This window comes from Nelumbo nucifera, chromosome 3, assembly GCF_055504915.1.
Source record: "Nelumbo nucifera cultivar China Antique chromosome 3, China Antique-T2T, whole genome shotgun sequence".
In the NCBI taxonomy this organism is placed as follows: Eukaryota; Viridiplantae; Streptophyta; class Magnoliopsida; order Proteales; family Nelumbonaceae; genus Nelumbo; species Nelumbo nucifera.
Genome location: NC_142651.1, coordinates 60809547 through 60830000, shown reverse-complemented (window position 1 = coordinate 60830000; position 20454 = coordinate 60809547). Strand labels below are relative to the sequence as shown.

Here is a 20454-nt window from a genome sequence, read left to right as displayed (position 1 = left end):
ATAGCACACTTGGTTCTAGAGGGAATCGCTACAACCATTTACTGAGAAGAGTTGTGTTTCTTTCTTTCAAGTGGCCTAATCCCAACACACCACCCTCCTTTGGTTTGCTAACCCGAGACCACTTTACAAGGTGAGAGCCCCTTTCTCCACCTCCTTCCCAAATAAAGTTTCTTTGAAGATTTTCTAACTGAATGGTTGTCTTGTTAGGCAAGCGGAAAATATAAAGGTAGTAGGTGGGAAGGTTTGCCAAAGATGCTCTAATGAGTGAGTCTCCCCCCTTTGGACAGGTAGTTCCTTTTCCATGTGGCTAACTTCTCACATTTTTCTAGTATTGGTTCCCAAAAACTTTTATTTCTTGGATTCCCTCCAAGAGGCATCCCCAAATAGGAGAAAGCCAAATAGGAGAAAGGGAGATTCTTTGCTTTACATCCCAAGATCTCTGTGAAAGTATTCAAAGAGTGTGCACCAGCTAGATTTAGGCCAACAATACTAGTCTTAGAGAAGTTCAGATTTGACACAATTTCTTCATCAACCTCTAGGAAAAGGATAGTGTCGTTGGAAAACTAGAGATGAAAAATCTAAGTGGCTTCCCGTCCGACTTCAAAACCTCTTAATAGTCCTAGAGAAATAGCCTTATTCACCAGTTGCCTAAAAATTTGTGACTAGACTAAAAAGCAATGGGGAGAGGGGGCAGCCTTGTCTTAGACCTCAGTTGGCGTTAAAATATCCTTTTGGTTGCCCATTAATTAGTACTGAGAACCAGGTGAAGCTTATATATCCCTCAACCCACTGAATCCACTTTTTTTCCAAACCCCATTAGTCTCATGGTTTCCATGAGACACTCCCAGTTTACTTTGTCGTATGCTTTTTCCAAATTGAGTTTCACAATCATACCTAGTTTGCCATTCAACTTCCACTTCTTCAACACATTCGTTTGCTATTAGGATGTTGTCAACAATTTGTTGACTTTGATATGCAAATTGATTCAGGGAGATGATTTCAAATAAAACTTTCTTTAATCTTTTAGCTAAAACCTTTGCTAAAATTTTGTACACACTCCCAATCAAGGTGATGGGTCTAAAATCTTTTGCTTCTAAAGTACCCTTTCTCTTGGGAATCAAGCATATGAAATTAGAGTTATTTCCTTTGTTGACAATGGCTGAATGATAGAAATCATTAAACATTTTATCAAATCTGAACTAATAATGCTCCAACAAATCTAATAAAAGAAAATTGGGAAACCATCAGGGCTAGGGGCTCTATCTCCATTCATGCTAAAAACTGCATCATTCACTTCTTGTTCTTGAAACTCTCTTTCTAACCACAAATTGTTCTCCTCCGACAATTTGAGCCCTTTCCAAAGGCTTAAAGAGAGTATTTTGTTTTCTTTCTTTAAGTAAAGGTCTTTGAAGAAGTATAAGAAAGTTTCAGAGATTTCCTCAGGGTCTTCCACTTCTCGTTGCCCGACTTTTAATTTTGTTATAAGATTTCTTTTCCACCTACCAAATGCATATATGTGAAATAACCTGGAGTTATTGTCCCCCTCCTTTAACCATATGACCTAGATCTTTGTCTCCAGTAAACTTCTTCCCTCCTTACCACCTTTTCCCATTCTTTTCTTAGCCCAAATCTTCTCCTTTTTTCATTCTCATCTAGATGACCAATCTGCTCCTTTTGGTCTAAATTATCCAACTCAGATAGGAGTGTTGATTTCTCTTCGTTGAAGGCTTTAAATTCCTCTTTGGCCCATCCTTTTAATTTCCTTTTTAAAAATTTTATTTTTTCCAAGAATTTGTAACCTGGCCAACCTTCTGTCTTACATTTCTCCCACCACGAGGCAACCTTTTTGTAGAAGTCTTTGTGTTCTGTCCAAAAATTTTCTAGCCTAAAAGGGGTTTTCCCTCTAACCACCAAATTTGTACTTAGGGTGATAGGCCAGTGATTAGAAGTACAACGGGAGCAGATCTCCTAAAAGGTCAGGGGGTATTAGGCTTCCCAATCTAAAGTAATTAAAAATCTGTCAAGCCTACAACTTAAGGCATTCTCCTGCATGTTCAACCGGGTAAATTACCATTCCTTAGGGGGAGATCGTGTAGCCTATGTCTGGAAATGAAGTTGGAGAACTCCCTCATGCTTCTATTTACTCTCTTCCCATTGGAGTGTTCCTGACTGAATCTCGTGACATTGAAGTCTCCTCCCATGCACCAGGGAAACTCATATGTTCATGCAAGTAATTCAGCTCTTCCCAAAATCTACTCCTATTTGATGGAGCATTAGGGTCATAAACTGCTATTAGAATCCAGGTGAACTCGTCTGCCTTGTTTGTGAAAAGTATTGAAAGGGAGAATTCGCCTTTATCAACTTCCACTCCTGAAACCACGTCTTCTCTCCACATGACAAGGATCCCTCCTGAAGTGCCTATGGCTGGGAGGGCAGTCCATCTTTTGTCTCTTAAACCCCAGATTTCTCTGATTAACTTCCTGTCCACCTCTTCTCTTTTGGTTTCTTGTAATAGAATAATGTCGGGATTCTCTCTTCGAAAGGTATCTTTTACTAAGCTTCTCTTAATTTCACCACCCAGCCCCCTTACATTCCAACTCAGGATCTTCATCTTAAACTCTGTTGGTCTTACCCTTACCTGATCTTCTACTCCCTTTTCCTGTACAATCCATATTTTGATCAGCTATACCCCATTGTAACCTCTTTAATTCCTTACTCGGTCCCTTTCTCAATTTTTTCTTTGTTCCTGATATCTCTCGGTCAACTCCCTTACCTCTTATGTTATTCCATTCTTTACCAGAGGCCTTGCTAGAGTCACAATGCTAGAGACCTAGTTTTTTTGCCATCTCTGTGACTTCACCATTATTCTGTTCCCTCCTAGTCGACTAACCAATTCCTTGGACACTAAAGTTGAACCCGAAACCTCCACAAAATCACCTTTGTTTGGGAAAGCCATTGGTTGGGATAGTTGGTTACCTGAACCTGGAACACAAGGACAGTAGGGGTGGCAATGAGAAGATGAATCACGATAATGATAAAACCAAGAAGAAAGTTCTAGATTTGAAAAGGGAGTAGAGTTAGAGAGATTTGCAAATTAGTTGTATGGTAAGTTTCTTCCTCATCCAACCTCAAAGCTTTTGTTGGCAGAAAGATTCCCATAATCTGGATCTACCAAATGGACATCTTCCAACATTTCTACATTTCCCCACGCTTCTCTTTCTGCAAAGAGGACTTTGGATCTGTCGAGAGGTATCTCCTGAGTATCCATCTCTGATTCTGTCCTGTAAGTGCTTAAGTCTTCATCCGACTCAGATTTGTCTTCTCCGGAAGAACTTGGGATCGAGCTCTGTGACAGTGTTGGGGGTCGATGGACTCCCTTTCTACGAGTATTTAGACTTGGGGGAGTTGCAGGATGTTTTGTTCGCTGAAAGTTGGTGTCGATGGAGGGCTAAGCTTGGAATGGCCTTCTCCCCGGTCCAAAGGTGAGTGACAGCCCGATGGTTTGACGGGTTGCTTAACCGAGTCGAATTTGGGTAACCAGTAAGATTTCGTAGCACCTGGGTCCGAAAAAATAGGCTCTGAAACGGGCTTTGGGACATGAGCCAAGGTTTTGCTTCTTACTTGCTTTGCACGCTTCTTCAAAGACCACCACCTTTTTGTCGTCCTTAGCACGAAAGCTTCCAATGCGTCCACAGGCTCAACTAAGGCTACAAGAGTACCCCAAGTTCGCGGGTCATTGCTCCGAGTTGACTCGGTGGAAGGGGAAGATTACTTAGTTTTCTTTCTACTTCGATCATGGCGAAGAAGCAAACATTTCTATCAAGGATTGGTATCGATCGGGGGATGGAGTGAACTCCTCGGCTTTTCACCTTCAAACGAGCAAAGCTCAGCTCCAACCAGTCTTTGGTTTTGGGGTCAATCTCTTCCAGCCCTCCACATAAGCTTCCTATCAAAGAAAACACCTCTTCCGACCATAGATGGAACGAGAGGCTGTGAACTAAGACCCAACCATCAAAACTTAACCCAGAAGGGACTGCGTTAACAGTCAGCCACCACTGATCAATCTTCACCCACCTGCCATAGACGAGAATCTTCTCCAACATTACCCAAATAGAGACTAGATCTTCAGACGAGGCAAAACCCACAGCTTTGTTTCGGGAGAAGGGGTGGAGACATATGAGTTCTGGGGAATGAAGGTTAGCTGAAATTCCTAGCTCGACTTCGTTCCAAGTTAGGTCATCAGTTTTGGAGCACACAAAAGCATCTTTCCATTTGCCGAAGGGTCTCAGTTGATTGGCTATGGAGATGTGGGATGAACCATCATCCTTGACGACTCTGCTCATTGCCGATAAGGATGGAAAGTCCCCTTGTAAGGGAACTTCAAAGGTTGGCAATCCAGGACTTGGGAGGAGTAAGTTTAACACTTTAGCGAAAGATTTCCAACCCAATTTCCTTGCTTCTTCGGGGATGCAAATGACTAAGTTTTTGAGCAAGCTCCCATCAACTTAAGCAGATGAACCTACCCCATCTGTTTTTGTTTACTTGAAGAAGAAGCACCTTCCCTCTGCGGGCGTGCTTTCATTCCTTTACCAAATTCTTTTGATCTTTGATCGCCTCTCAATGAAAATCTCCCAACCATTACGCCTCTTCTACTGCAGTGAGATTTTCGACCAAGCACCTCTACCTTTCTCAGTAAACGCTAGAACGCCATCGTGTTTATGAAGTGATGATTCAAACTCAAAAGTTTTTGATCCTATTGCTACTAAACGACGCATGTTTCTGAGATTTGTTGCCGGTGTTAACAGTCGCCGGAGTTAACAATCGCCAGTTTTAACAGTCGACGGAGTTAACAATCGCCAATTTTAATAGTCGTCGGTGTTGATGCATCGCTGATGTTACATAACATGTCGCCGGAGTTAATGGATGGAGTTGCTCAAAATGGGTGTCACACATGCATTGGACCACTAGAAATATTTATTCATCAGAAAACAATTGTTATTAACATTTCTATAGAAGCCTATTTGAATCACCAGGATGCACAATATCCAGACCCCAAATCTCATCTGATTGAAGCCCCCATTTGCATTTACAAGAATGTAACCGTTTGTCTTTTCATCCAACTCTGATTCAAGCTCCTTAATTGCTGCATTCTACTCCAGAACTGGTTGATCAATCCAGTTCTCGAGTTCACTGATCTCTTTTCACGATATCATATGCAGGATTTTACGACTCCAGTCCCAGCAAATCATGTTGAATAATACAAAGAGCATCAAAAGATACAACTAGATAGAGTGAGAAAATTGTCACTCATCAAAATTCAAAAAAGATGAAAATAAAACAATCTATCTCAAAGATTTGCACCAAGCTTCAAAAACTCCACCAACAATAATTAGAATGAAGTAAATCAGGAAGTGGTAGGGTCAAGTTCAGCTTGAGGCTGGTAAACATTAGTTAACACTGTATTGCTCTAAACCCAATTCATAACCATCCCCATAGACAAAAGACATTAATCAAGAAAAATAAGGGATGGCCATGACCTTGAGAAACAAGCTGGACGTGTAAATACAGTTTCTCTATTCCACATAGATGCAAGTACAGTCAGAAAGCATCACTAACTGCTACAACATGCCTTCAAAGATGAAGGGGGTAGAGAAGCTCGTCGAACAGCTTTTCTGGGTTCTTTTAGCTTCTGAATCTCTTGAAGCTGGTTAGTTATATCCTCCAAAAGTTTCAGCTGCAGTTTTTCTTTTTCCCGGTGCTCCATAGAAGAAGCTAACCTCTCTCTTCCCTCTTGGACAACCCTTAACCTTTCTCTGAGCCACCCAACTTCAGTGTCAAGTTTCAATCTTTCATTATCAACTGCTGACATGGAATTTCTCCGTAAGCATGAAGGCAAAGCTCTGCCATGTGAGTTACTTCTACGTGTCATCCTACTGGTTGTCATCTCTGAACTTCTCTGGTGAATGTCTGGTTCAGTCTCAACCTTGCTTGTGCTTGCACAATCACTTACAGAATCAAACCCCCTGTCACCAGAAGTGTCAAGTGGAGGAGGACAATTCCTTGATCTCTTTGATGCTTTATTCATCAAAAGTAATTCACTTTCATCTCTAAGTCCCTCCTTGTACAACTTAGAACTATTTTCAACAATATGAACATCATGAGGACTTGCTTCTTTGTCATGCATAAATACATCTAAATTTCTCTGTCCTAGATCTGCATTTTTCCCATGCTTTTCCAGATTCTCACCATCAAATGAGAAGGTAAATTCATTTCCACTATCATTTTGATCATCCTGCATTGCCATTACTTGGCATTGTATAGCATTATTCTTTTCTCTCGGTTTCTCATCTATCAGACTTTTGTCAAGCAAAGTATGAGCTTGAAGGCTGTTTGATGTATATAATCTGGCATCTGTCTGCCTTTCCTCATGAAGAGCACATGGATTCTTGTACATGGAAATCATTCCCTTCTCCTGAAAGTCTTGCCTACACTCATCCATGGAACCTGGAGCATGCAGATAATGTTTGCCAATACCAATTTTCCTTTGAATATTGCCTCGTTTCAGAAAATTGGCATCCTCATCCCAGTCAGCAGACGGTGGATCTTTCACAAAAGCACTGTTACCACTTTCTTCTTCCACTGTTAAAGCATGGTTATCTGATGATCTTTCTGTGCTCTTCATGATTTCCCTCTTGCCAATGGATTCATTAATCCGCTGCAGCAACAATACTGGGTCTTCACTCAAATCGAACAGAAAATTAGGCCTTTGTCCTGATATTTCAGTCAACTCATGTTCATCACCTTTCAACTTCTCATTTCCAAAATGCAAAATTTGTCTGTAAAATTCAACTTCTCTCTCCAAAAAGTGCTTCTCCCTCTCTCTTCTAATAAGAATCTCTTTGAGGATGTCCATTTCCTCTGCATCATAAGCAGATTTTTCTTCAATCATCCTCTGATACTGTCTAGCTTCCATTTCTATCGACGCCTTCTCCTTTTGCAGGCGTAATATCATGGCCATGGCTTCATCAGCAGCAGTTGCAGCAGCACTTCTTTCCTTCTCCAGTTCAATGTACAAAGCAGCCTGAGCAGCTTGCTCTTCTTGAAGTGCCTGTTCCAAGACTCTAATTGCATCGGAGTCCTTTCCATCAAAATCCAGCTCATCAGGTGAATGGAATACTGATTCTCCAACAGAAAATGCGTCCTTCTCCATGGTCTTACTTTCACCAAACAAAACATTCATTTTGAAGTTATGCTGGTCTCCTTCACCCACACTGATCCCACCGGGAGCCCCACTAGCATCTGATACAAATAAACGTTATGGTTCCTTATACTGCAACAACCATTATTGCAAAACTGTGTGATAAACCAAATCAAAATCACTGAAATTCATGTTCAGTACTACACTCAAAGAATTGAAGAAAATAGAATCCTAGTTTATAAAATGCAGCAGAAGTAGCAAAAGGAACTGAAAATAAAGGATTGTGTGTAAAGATGTAATGCGGAGTTAAAGGAATTAAAATAAAGGATTTGATACGATGTAAAGCTTTAGAAACAATCCACACTCACCTTGAAGGTCATCTGCTCCAGAATTGACAGGCATTGAGCTTTCTTCAGAGATTTCATGCCCCATTTCACTGGCACTGTAAAAGCTTAGAGGATCAGAAGACACAGACGAAAACGAGCTGCACGAAGCTTCTCCCTTCATTTCCAGTAACCCATCACAGCAGTCCCTATCTCTCAAAAATTTAAAATTCGAGTGGCAACCTTCATCTTCCATCCACATTGTATCGAAAGGGAACTTACTCTTCACGGACATTTGAACAGAAGCCATCTTCCGAGTTGGACAGTCAACCAGCAGTCTCTGCAAGCATTTCCCTCCATTCGGAACACCGAAAAACCCGTTACAGGGACATGGCAAATGCAATCGAAAAACACCCAGGAACTTCGAAGCAAAGAAGGCAATAGCCGATCCACAAAGCAGGAGATAAGTCAGAGCAAGATCAAGGAAAGCCCCGACGAGCCCACAGAAAGTCCATGCACGGATCGAGTAGCAAGCCATCCCGTCTGGATTCCACTAGGTTGATCAAACCTACAATTTTTCTTTTTCTTTTTTTTATCCCTAAAACCAAAAGAGATTGAAAACTAAAATCTTCTTGTCCGTGACAAGGAAATCATATTGAAGAGGGAAATGAAACACACCCACCTGGAAAGTGAGACCTTAAAGTGTTTGATGAAAGAGCGCAAAGAAAAGACAATCACACAATATCACTCAAAGCCAACAAGACGAGCCCTTCTTCTTCTTCTTCAGCCCAAAGAGAGAGGAATATCAAATCTCTAATCTGGGGAGTGATAACTGGTGCGTGTTCTTTCTTCTTACCTTCATTTTGTTTGTTACCAAATCAGGCAGGACGATCAGATGGGTTACTGGTTTTATTAGTTACCAATTTGCATTAAATTTGAGAGGAACTCGAGAAGATATACAGCTGGGGATTTTCTCGAAGCCGGTTAATCCCTGTCTTATAGCCGATCACTGCTCTCTTTGTTGCTGGTTTTTGAAAATTTAAAAAAAAAATAAAAAAAAAAAGACAAAAAACACCGGCAAATCTCGAACCCGAGAACGCGACACTTTTTGAACGTTGTGGGCTCAGAGCATAATATGGGAACATTCAAAAGAAATTAAGAAAAAATAAAGCGTACGGAACTAGTGAGCGGCGTTTTAGACAATCCACAAATCGCACCTCACAGCCCCATTCCACCGTGGACATGTCCGATGAATAATAACACAACGTACGAGTTACGGGAAGGGAGATGATCTCGATTGAGGTAGAGAACATATGCTGTGTTTGGTGCCGTGGCGTTTATTGAAAAACTCCGCCACATCAGCATCACGTAGGTAATGCAAAGCAAAATGAAATAATTGTTTAATTTCACGTTTCATCGGATAAATGATAAAAAATTGAAACATTTTGATTTTTATGCATGGGGCATATGGGGACATGTTAAATACTTGTTTCCCCCAATATCCTAGTGTTTTGAAACCAAATGCTAAAGTAATACACTTTAATGGGTATTAATCTGAGGTAGATAATAAAAAAACGTTTAAAGCAAAGTTCAATCAAACAACAAAAATAGGAAATTTTTAAAATAAAAAAAAAGTGAAAAAATGAAAAAATATAAATAAACGTTTAAAGTGAAAAAGTATAAATAAACGGCTAACCCATAAACACCCACGCAAGCAAACACATACATAAAAATATGGGCAAATTTTTTAAAGTACCCTTATGGTTTAGCTAATTGATTAATTCTACCCTTATTGTTATATATTGTCTTAAAGTACCTTTAAGTTCTTTAACAATTGACATCGTGATTAATTACTAATAGAAAAAAAATGAAATGTTAAATTTGCCCTTAACTATTCTTCAAAATTTCAAAATAAAATCCAATTGATAAAATATTTAATGAAGATGAGGAAGCAAATTGATGCTCTGTCTTCACCTCCGAATCCTTCTCTGTCTCCAATGCTTTATGCGGTGATGTCTTATCCCGTTGGTGATCTCACCTTATTCTCTCTCTATTGGATTGTTTATAGGGAGAATGACCTATCAGCCCAGATCAGAATTTTATAGCCCTAAAGTACGGGGGGAATGCATCCTGACCGTGAATTGATGCCAAATTCATGGGCAGGATGTGGTTTATAGGGGGGAGAGGGTTAGTAGTGGGGGGGCTAGAATTCAGAATTCTGCATCATGTATCCGTACTTGTCTGTTGTTTATATGAGTTTCATCCCTGTCATCTCTGATTCCGAACCACTAAGTTCGATGAGAACAGTGAAATGCTTCAGTCTCAATAATGTTTACCAATCAAGTCTAAAATGTCAAGAGCAACAACCCATGCCAATCCTCGAGGCAGAGGTGTATCCATACTTTGAATCACATGGATATATGATTTTTTTTTTTTTTCAAAATTTGGTTTTCGAGGAATTTAATACCTATATTTTTCATTAGAAAATAGTGGGGTCCCGAAACACCTGTAAACAAGCATATCGAAACTCAAAAGATACGATACAATACGCCTTTTAAACCTTGCTTCTGGTGACCAAAATGGGAGAGGAAGCCAAAGCCTTCCTTCCTCTCTCTGTTACTCTTTGTTGCTTCCTCTGTTATTGTCCCTTCTAACTCCGGTCTGGTCTATTTTTTTTCTTCCTAGATTTACTTTTTTAAGTTAAATAAAAGAATAAAGGGCAAATTGACCCAATCGATACATGAGAGACAGGGTTCCTATCTTCTTATTTGTCTCAACGATTTTCACCTCGGCTTGAGCGTCAAGTGAACACCGCATATTATCATTTCAGTCCTAATTCACTCAATCTTTGACTAGAGCTTATTATTTCAGTCCTTCACATCCTTATACCATTTCAAATTAAAACCAAAGAGCGTGACAAGGAGAAATCTCTTGTCAACAACATTAAAGCGCCCGATAAAAGAAGTATGCTAAAAAATAAGAGAAAAAGGTCCACCACCTGGGTTGTAGGTGTAGAGTTGTCCAACCATTATTTGATCACACATTTCCATTCCCTATCTTCCCATTCCGGAAATCATCCACCACCTAGGTTGGAAGTGCACTGATGACAATTGTAGAAGTATTTCTACCCAATAGTTGCAGAAAGAGAGAGAGAGGAGGGGAGCGAGGGGGATCATGAGCAATTTCACATTAGAGAGATAGAGAGAAGGAAGACTTCTTCATAAAAATCATTGCAAAAGATGACAAAAAGATATTTTAGGAATTTTTGAAGAATATATGATTCGCGTGATGTCATATGTGACGAAGCGTGACAAAAAATTAACGGTAAATGAGATTTTAGACAATTATCAGAAAACTTAAAAATACTTTAAGACAATATATAAACAGTAAGGATAGAGTTTAGTTAATTAGCTAAACCATTAGCTAAACTCAAATTTGAGATTCATTTGAGCTAGATTTGACCATAATCACGAAAAATAGTTCTTAGAAATGAAAGAAATGCATGATATTAACAATCATGGTGATGGACAAAAACGCAAACAATTTCATCAAGAGGAGATAGATGGGCCAAGTTTGTTCAAAGAGATGATGCCTGTAACTAATAGCAAAAACAAAACAAGCAATCTAACTAGGACAACTTTTTTTTTTTTTTTAAGGCAGCTAGGACAACTCCTTTGACCGCATTGAGAACTGCAACTACACATGTAAATTAGGATCAGTGGAAGACATTGAAATTTGGCTTTTCCTCTTCCTGTCTGATTCATCCAAGAACTCATTCGACAATGCTGTAAAGAAATCAAGAGTAGTTGTAGAGGTATCCACGGTTTTGAGTAATGACAACGACGAGGAAGATAGAGGTGAACAACTAAAAAATAGGATTAGTTTTGAGGAAATAGATATTTAGATGTACTTTAAATTGTATCTAACTTGATTCCTATTAGTCATGCCGTAATTTAAATCAACATAGTTTAACAGAATAAGTCACCGGATTTGATGTCTTCCGCTTCAAAATTAGTCACTTCCTACAATAACCTGCTGTTCGGATTTCTCTCTAAGACCCATGTATTCCTCTAATGATTCTTTGTGCATAAACTAAAGCCACAATAAGGACAACAAGAGGAAAATTAAACCAAGGGGATTAGAGTTTTTTGCTGTAAATGGTCTCATCTTTCTTCTACTAGTGGTCGTGATGCTAAATCCTGATGAATTAAGTCTTTCTGAAACACTCGAGGTAGGTCTATGTCAACTTATGAAAATTCAGGCTACACAAAACAGGGTAACATGTCCCCATTAATCACTATCACTAGAACAAAGATAGGCAGGCAAGAGACCAGGGGAGGTCTCGGAGATTGACAAAAATAGAACACTGAACAGATAATTGGGCTTCGTGAGCAAGATAATTAGCAACTTGGTTAGCCTTATGATACACATGTTTGTATATTAATCCCTTCTCAAACAGGTCCTTCATCTACAGGCAATCAGCAACTATTCTTTAGTTTCCACAACATATCAAGCACTTTATGGTTTGTTGTGAGCTTTCCAAGCAGCCCAGGCTTCAGCCGTATTAATGGTTGTAACACCAGATTTATAAGCTTTAGCATCGATGACTTGGCTACGCTAGCAACCAAATAAATACCACCACCTGGTACAAGATGCATCAAAGTTAACTCAGAGTAGAGACTACAAAAAAAAAAAAAGACTTTTAGCGGCAGTCAAAACTGTCGCTAGAAACTTTACTGGCAGTCGGCAAACTGCCGCTAAAAAATGTCGCTAGAAGTTCTAGCGGCAGTTTTCTCGGCTGCCGGTATAAACAAAAAACTGCCGCTACAAATACTTTTAACAGCAGCTTAGACTGTCGCTAAAAGCTGAACCAACTGCCGCTATAATCTTTTTAGCGGCAGTCAAGGGCATGTTTAGTGGCGGTCGCGACTGCCGCTAAAGATGAGTAAACCTTGATGTTCTCATTCAGATCCATCTATGAGAGGAACCACATTCTTTAGTAATAGGAGAAGCTAGAGTCTGGGTAATTTAAATATTTATTTTTATTTAAAAAGAAACCATTTATTAGAAAGTAAAAACAAATCAAACACATTATATTTGGATGATACAAATACAAATAATGATTATTCTTTGGCTTCAAAGTTCTCTCTCCTTACAAGGATATTGATTGTATCAGTAAACATGAAGTAAAACCCATTTACAAAATTGTAATATGGTCATATATTTTTGTGATGCATATACAACAATTTGTACATCATACATAAAAAACAGAATCAAAGATGGTAGAGTTTCAATCCAGACAAAAATTGGCAATTGTCAACCCTTTGAACTCCAATATGGGCAACCATAAGAAAAGAATCTTTTCAACTTTCCGAATCACCATAGCGTGCATGCTAATTCCATCCTCAAAGGTGGGTCTACTTCACTTCCTTCATTAACTCTAACATATGAGGAGATAAGTTCCATAAACATGTCCATGCTTTCTATAATCTTTCTCTTGCCATGCTTGAACCAATAAAGCTATGTCATCGGATAATACCCACTTTTTTCACCATCGTTGAAGTAGCACCAGTTATGATTAAAAAGAATATCAGAAATCCTTCACGAGACTTCAAGGAAACATTTAACCCTTCTTTCTGCACTTCCTGCACAAATAGGAAAAAATTAAAATTCAAAAGTTAATAAGATATAAAACTACCCATGAAATGCAGTCAGCAAGGAGCTAGACATGCCATGCAGTTTATGTATGATGAATGGTTCTAATAGTATTAAGCAAGTGTACTGATTTTGCATAAGTATTTATGAAGTTGGATTCAAGATGTGATGCCATGTCTCCATGGGTAGATCATACATGAATGAACCAACAAAATCTGTAATATTAAATATAGAGTGCATGGAAAAATGGTTTTCTAATTGGGTAGGGACTAGGGAGCTTCCCTTCGCAATTTACTCCATTTCTTCAACTGACCACATGTTTAATCCTCCATTCCAAATCAACTTATACCCCAACTCGAAATGGTGTTTTTCCCTCTATGGGGGAAATTTCAACCCAAAATTCTTGGCTACAGACTACATGTCCAACATAAGCATTTTTAATAGTCAATTTTTGTAATAAAAAAATAAAACTTTGAATGGTTAATATTAGTTGGGGAAACACCAATGCAAGGTAGGATATAGGGCCGGCATGAACTGAAAAATTGAACATGTGACAATCCATACTCCAAAGGGCCCCATACCTTGTGGATGGTCTTGATTAGCCACATCATCCCTCTATGTGGCAAAAAGAGAACAAGTCATGTAGGGAACTTCCCTTCTTGACCAGATTAAGAGTCCTTTTTCCATATATTTTCCCCCATTCAAAGAGGCTTGACAAATTCGCACGGCACACGTCCATGCCCTTAGCAGGTAGATGGGCATTGACATGATAACAGAAATCAGATAATCATTTAATACACATGGAATGATAGAAATACAAGAGCAAAAAATTAAATACAGGAAGAGAGAAAATACAATCATGCTGGAAAAATGACAAGGATAAGAACCATACAATGGCAATTTGTTGTCCTTGTTGTGGATGTCTAGGTACATTTCCAACAGCTGGCTTATTAACAAGCTTTAGTTGTAAATCATCCACACCTCTAATCTCTTTTATTGGAGAAACATACATTCTCAACAGCTGCATGGAAGAGAATATTAACATAATATTTGAACATCTTCATTAAAAATAATTAATTATCAAGCCATTTATCTTCTTTGAAAATTGTTCAAATATTGTAGATTAAGAAGATACAGCTCTAGATAGCAAACACCATGTGTGCTTGAAGACACTACTTGGTCTTGACCCTTCTTCCTTGATTAGAACTGGAAGGAGATTAGAGGTGTCAGGCTGGCAGCTGGGGGAAAACGTGAATTTTTACCCCTTGTGATCTGAATGCAAAGACAGTTTTACCCCCTTGTGAAAATGTGAAACAGGGTTTGGGTTGTCTTCTACCTTGAGATGCCACCCTGCAAATTGGTGGCTTCTTCCAAAATACAGAAGAAGCTAACAGATATCAGATGACATGTCCATACTCCATAGACTAACAAAAATCCTAACCAATGCATTCCATGCACCACATGCACTAACATCTGTTCATAGGGAGAATGCCAATGTTGTCTGCAATGGATTGAATAAAAATCAGGGTACAACTCTAGTAAAATGGCAAGACTTGAATCAAAATCAAGAGCAATTTGTAAATCAATGCCAAGGAGTTTTGACCTAGTGTGAATCTATACCAAAAAGAAAAAAAAAAAAAAATCAGTGTGAATCACATTAAAGTCTTGAGTGAAAGCATTTAATGGATTCTATTTGGTCTTTTGTTGTTTGAAAGTTAAATAATTTGGCTAGTGTTGGATTCTTGCCAATCCACCAGTGGCAAATTTAAAACGCAAGCAAGCAAAGATGGACCCAAGCAGTTAAGCAATCCAATACAAATCGCCCCTCAACAATGTTATGTATTGTTGTGATCACATATTAGATAGTTTGGCATGCTTAGACAGTTCAAATCATGGCATGACATATTAGATAGCTAAAAGAAAAGATTAAACAAGAATTGCTGCATAGTAGTTTAAAGAAATTTAGTTCTCCTTAATATAAAGTAACTAGGTCATCTTTACTTCTGTTCCAATGATCCTAGACCTGCTTTATAGTATCTTGGCAAGAAGACAATAACACATGCATATTTTGAGATTTTGGGTTGAACCCGACCTACTCCTCAAGGCTGTGTTTGGTTTGAAGGAAAAGGTAGGGAAACCTTTACAAGGTACCTTTTCCTAGCTCTGGATCTATAAGCCACCCTAGTGGTAGCATGTCTAAGTCTGGCCAAGACTTCCCTTTCAAGCCATTTGCTCCTATCATATTGGTGGCAGCAAAGTCCCTGTTAAAACAGTAAATATAAGATGCTGATAGAGAGAGAGAGAGAGAGAGAGAGAGACGGAACATTGGAACATGGAGCTTAAGTTGGAAATTTCAACCCTAATTAAAAAAAAAAAATATAATCAAACTAAATTAAAGAACAGCAGTTTGCCTTGATATGTTGAAGTGAGCTAACCACATTCCCCCATGAATCCCAATCATCCCCTGTTATTCTGTACATGTTCACAAGACCGCTTATATCCTTTGCCATGGTAGGTGTTACACTAGTTCTATGAGAGAGAGAATACAAGATAGGGCGGTCAAGCTTCTCCAAGACCTGACAAGAAGTTTCACCTCACGAATTTGTAACTCCTTCAAAATAGAAATTTATAACCCGACAAATGACAATGGAAAAGAAAGGGAACAAGGAGAAGGTTATTGCTTACCTCCGAAACAATACTTATTTCATCTATATCTAGGTCATAACCAAATATGCTATCATGCTTTACTGGAACAAGACCAACATGTATTTACTAAACTATTCAGGACTCAAAAATTACCTAACAAAATACATAATTACTTGAATTGATAAAGTTTGTGAAGTTTGTGCCGGCAGTCACCTGCTTTTTTGTAGTGAAAGAAATTTGAGGATATGTAGATGAAACATCATTTACAGCTCAGTTGTCCCTATAGGTGGACAAATAATAGCAGATACTAACACTACTCTTTCTAATGGTATCATAGATGTGGTATCCAGTCAACTATTCATCAAAATTCACCTGGGGGTGTTCTGATTAGTCAAACTGATAGGATTGGAATGACACAAGTAATTGCCATGCAGACATGTATGTATGTTTGTATAATTTAAAAAGAAGTTAACTTTTTTTTCATATTTTAGCTTTTTTTTTCCTCAAATGACCACAAACCTCTGTTTCTCCAGTAACATAATTGCAATTTCAACTTTGTGGTGTTGGGCTCTGTAGACGTTTTAAAAGGGTTTACAGAAGAAGGTATAATAAAAGTTAGCTTCATGCAGGCTTGAGAATGAACTAGAGGATATTTGTTGGGCTTTGTGGTGTTGGGCATGATGACATTGACACCTGTGTTCTTATTTTCTATCAATGGACTAGACCCAATCGAATATAAATCCATTAAGTCTGGACTGGTCCAATTCAATATGTCTTATTGCTCCATCCAATCCTCCAAATTGATTTTGATTTGGATAGGCTCCAACCCAAAATTGGTCCATTGACATTTCTAGGTGTATTTGAGATTCAAGGTTGAGCTATAAATAGATGTGGCAGTTTGGACCTCAAGGTGGGTCGGTTGCTAATTTGAACATCTAAGAAAAGCTGAGGTTGAGGTAGAGGTGTAAAGCTATTTAAATAAATAGCTTTGTGCGGGTCGTGCCATGTAGCTTTGTGCGGGTCGTGCCGTGCTGGCCGGCGGGCCATCACGGGTCGTGTCGCCCTCCCCGGTGAAAAATTTGGGGGTCGGCCCGGCACGGCCCATGTGGGCCCGTGCCGTGCCACAGGCTGGGCTGGCCCGTGGGCCGAGCCTTGGGCCGGATCGGGCTGTGTATCAGGCCAAAGCTATTTATTTAAAAAAATTGACAAAAAAACTTAAAATTTTAATTTTATATGAATTTTGTGTATAAAATTGCTTATATATGCAATAATTAAATAAATTAGTATAATAAAATTAAAAAAATATTTATTTTATTAATATATTATATACTATATATTATTATATAATTATAATATATATAAAATATATATAAATATATATAAAATATATATAAATATATATAAAATATATATAAATATATAATATATATATATGGGTCGTGCTAGCCCGAGGAACGCGGGTGGCACGACTTGCTCAGTCGTGTTGTGTCGTGCCAGCCCGTGGACCTAAAATCCCAGGCCCAACATGGCCCGCATGGTCGTGTCGGGCCTGGCACGGCCCGCAAACCGTCATACCGGGCCGGTCCAAGTTTGTGCCGGGGCCGCGGGTAGCACGGCCCGATTTACACCTCTAGGTTGAGGCCTGAGGGTTAGGGTTGATTTTGATTTCGGAGGGCAACATTATTTCCTAATTTTTATGGTTGATTGGGATGGAGTTTATTTGGGGGCGTATTAGGGTAGAATTGAATGCTACTTCCTGTCCCAAGAATCCAGGATGTGATTGGGGAAGAATTTGTAATTTCAGTTGTCGAACTCTGTACTGGGGTGGATTTACCAATAATGTTGGTTTGTAGGCAAGGGCTTAGAGAGCCCAAAGGCTGCTTCCAAAACTAGTGACTGGGGCTACCTGAGCCCTAAAGTAGGCTTTTGTGCAAAGTAAAAGTCCCAAGATCCTTACTCTTCAGCCCTTGAGCAGGTTATCAGCCCTCCAACTTGTTACAGTGAGAGGTCACTCCTAAGTCCTAAGTCCTAGCCTTGTGGGGGTTGGGATTCATCTTATGGGAAATCAATAAACAATAAAAATATAATTAATAGTCATCAGTTGGAACTAGAATTCCTTCATTCTAGTACTCCACAACGACAATGGACGGAAAACTGAAAACCAGTTTTGGAGGCAATAACTTCTTTCAGCCTGGGTCCTTACATCAGCAAATGATGTTTCTGATACTCTATCAAGAAAAGGTGTTAGCAGACACTGAGGAACATACCCATGAAATACAGAAAATGATAATTTTTTTAATCTACTATATCTATTAATGTAAGTTGAAATTCCCATAATTAATCTAATAAATCTATTAACAGAGATCCAAATTTGCTGATTCTAACCACCCATAAACACTGCTATTTATTTCATTACATTGTGGATAAACTCAATAATAAAAATAAGATTGAAAGAGTTGTTGCAAAATGCAAATTATAACTTACCAAAGTGGGTAATGAATATCCATGATATAATCATGATACTTGTTGAAGATTGCGTTATAAGTGAATACACTCTGATTGTTGACAACACTTGACACATTTTTTTTCATATTTATATCACCACACCCTCCCAACCATGTATTAATGTTGTAGAGATCTCATTTTCCCCCTTTTATTTAAGTAGATTTTGTTTAAAGAGACATTGCCTTGGAGAAATCAAGATGTTTTAGGTGAGATTTGATTGGTCATGGATTCATAGAATCATAGGTTTTCCATTTCAAGTATATGATGTTAGAATCCTTTTACCCAAAAAAAAATAAAAACAAGTATACAATGTTAGAATTCAAAATTTTCTGATTCTTATTTTCATGTCCATATGCATGCGATATTGCCTGTAGGAGCTATGCATCCAAGGCAACCTTATCATTTTAAATAAAAAGAAGCATGGGCAACAATGGTAATTACAATTTCCTTTCTTTCAGTTGTGTGGCTAGCAGTTAAACAGGGCAGGGACCAAGTACAGAAAGTAAAAGTAAATAAACTACAACTTTGAAGATGAAGGGCAAGGGAGTTAGAACCATGGTTCAAAGTATGGACACACTCGTTATTCATTTTTCATGCATAAAGGGCATGTAAAAACATTGATACTCCTACAACATTTTAACTTCACCTGTCAATTAATCAAAAAAGCAGATATTAAACTTTGGAAATTAACATTAACCCTCATATTTCATGTATCAGCAACCTCACAAACAGATGTATGACACATGAATACTTTGAACCAAGGATAGAACTCGCCCTCCCCCTCCAATTTAAGGACCAATCACAAACATTAGTATAATGTAGAAAACTTGTAAATTTAAACAAATCTTAAGAAAAGAGATTGCTTATAATAAGACAGGTTCTAACAGACAACAATTATGCCTACCCATTCCAAACATACTCAATTATGACATCTTCACAAGCCCCTTACATTTGGGGATAAATTCAGACTTGATCTTTTTAACTTTTATCTTTAATCATCTATAAATGAAAACTAAAAGCAAAACTTGTAGTAAGAGTTTGAGTGTCTGTACATAAAACCATACATGATAATTAAAAGATGATCAATGAGAACACAGGACCTTACCACTCACTCCTATCACAAAGCATTGTTGAATGCTGGTTCTCATTGCTGCCAATGTCATCCAACAAACAAGCACTCCAAGTAGAAATAATGATGCATGCTAGTAACAACCATGTCCATAAATAGCAAGTTCTGAGTGATGCCTGTTAAGGATATCATGCCGAAGAAGACCTTGATAATGCAGTTGAATGACCAAAATAACACCTTTTGCATGGTTCAGCAATCAAGGAACTCGATTACAAACTAAAGATAACCTCTCTATAATCTCCAACATCTGGAATGGTTGTTTGAACTTTAAGGTTCTTCAGAAAGGAGGCAGAATATGTGATGAACCTTCTCATATGCATCACATGAAAAGAGGAACACCAGATTCTTCAGAAGAGGAAGGCTGTAAGGAACGAATTTTGACATCATACTTTCGACAAAAGGAAACCCCACTCCCTGAGCTTGAATCTGATCCATCTGGTACAGAGGGGTAAGAGAAAGTATTGTCTTCATAAGCATGACCAACAAGGTTCCCACATTTACGACACAGAAGCTTTGTTCTTTGGCGGAGCAAACCCCATGAGTGCTTGGAGATGTAGTAGGGCATGAATCGGAGCTCATCAACTTGAGTTAATCTGCTCTCATCAATTGAGAAGAATGATATAATCCCTCTCTTTATGGACTTCCCATATTTTGATCCTATTTTTGATGTATTACGGTTGGATGAGCTCATTCAAGCAAAGGACATTACCAACAGTGAAAAGAAGATATTCTCAGATTCGGATTCAAACACGGATGAAAATGTTGAGAGAGATGCCGCTACCGATGTCATCGCCGGTTGGATGTCATTATGTGTAGGTAGACCAAAACAAAAAATGGTCGACTGAGGTCACGCGGGAAAACTGTGAGAGAAGGAGAAAAAAGAAATGAGAAATGGTCGACTGAGAGAGGGCAAGAGAGGGGAGACGGGAATACGAAAAGGTGAGAAAATATAAGAGTGGGAGGGGGAAAAGCCTGTGTTTCACACATTTAATGCAGCG

General features: G+C 38.6%; 1 protein-coding gene, 1 long non-coding RNA gene and 1 pseudogene across 9 annotated transcripts; all 3 read right to left on the bottom strand.

The window, feature by feature from the left end:
• Positions 1 to 4956: 4956 nt before the first annotated feature.
• LOC104602201 (uncharacterized) lies at positions 4957 to 8640 on the bottom strand. 2 transcript variants are annotated; one of them, XM_010265811.3, is made up of 3 exons: positions 8204 to 8487; positions 7567 to 8119; positions 4957 to 7299 (listed from the first exon to the last, which is right to left on the bottom strand). In XM_010265811.3, the coding sequence occupies exons 2-3, from the start codon at positions 8057 to 8059 to the stop codon at positions 5612 to 5614; spliced, it is 2181 nt and encodes a 726-aa protein (XP_010264113.1). In that variant the 5' UTR covers positions 8060 to 8119; positions 8204 to 8487; the 3' UTR covers positions 4957 to 5611. The 2 variants fall into 2 exon arrangements, with proteins under 2 accessions (XP_010264113.1, XP_010264112.1); XM_010265810.3 differs by having other exon boundaries at positions 7567 to 8640.
• Positions 8641 to 12573: 3933 nt separating this feature from the next.
• On the bottom strand, positions 12574 to 19773 carry LOC104602200 (uncharacterized). 7 transcript variants are annotated; one of them, XR_016083603.1, is made up of 4 exons: positions 19433 to 19773; positions 14069 to 14677; positions 13758 to 13918; positions 12574 to 13166 (listed from the first exon to the last, which is right to left on the bottom strand). It is a non-coding gene; the product is annotated as an uncharacterized LOC104602200 (long non-coding RNA). The 7 variants fall into 7 exon arrangements; XR_016083602.1 differs by lacking the exon at positions 13758 to 13918 and having other exon boundaries at positions 12583 to 13166; positions 14069 to 14197; positions 14513 to 14677; XR_016083599.1 differs by lacking the exon at positions 13758 to 13918 and having other exon boundaries at positions 12585 to 13166; positions 14069 to 14197; positions 14513 to 14540.
• Positions 19774 to 19775: 2 nt separating this feature from the next.
• LOC148801254 (uncharacterized protein At4g08330, chloroplastic pseudogene) lies at positions 19776 to 20147 on the bottom strand (annotated as a pseudogene).
• Between the last annotated feature and the right edge of the window lie 307 nt (positions 20148 to 20454).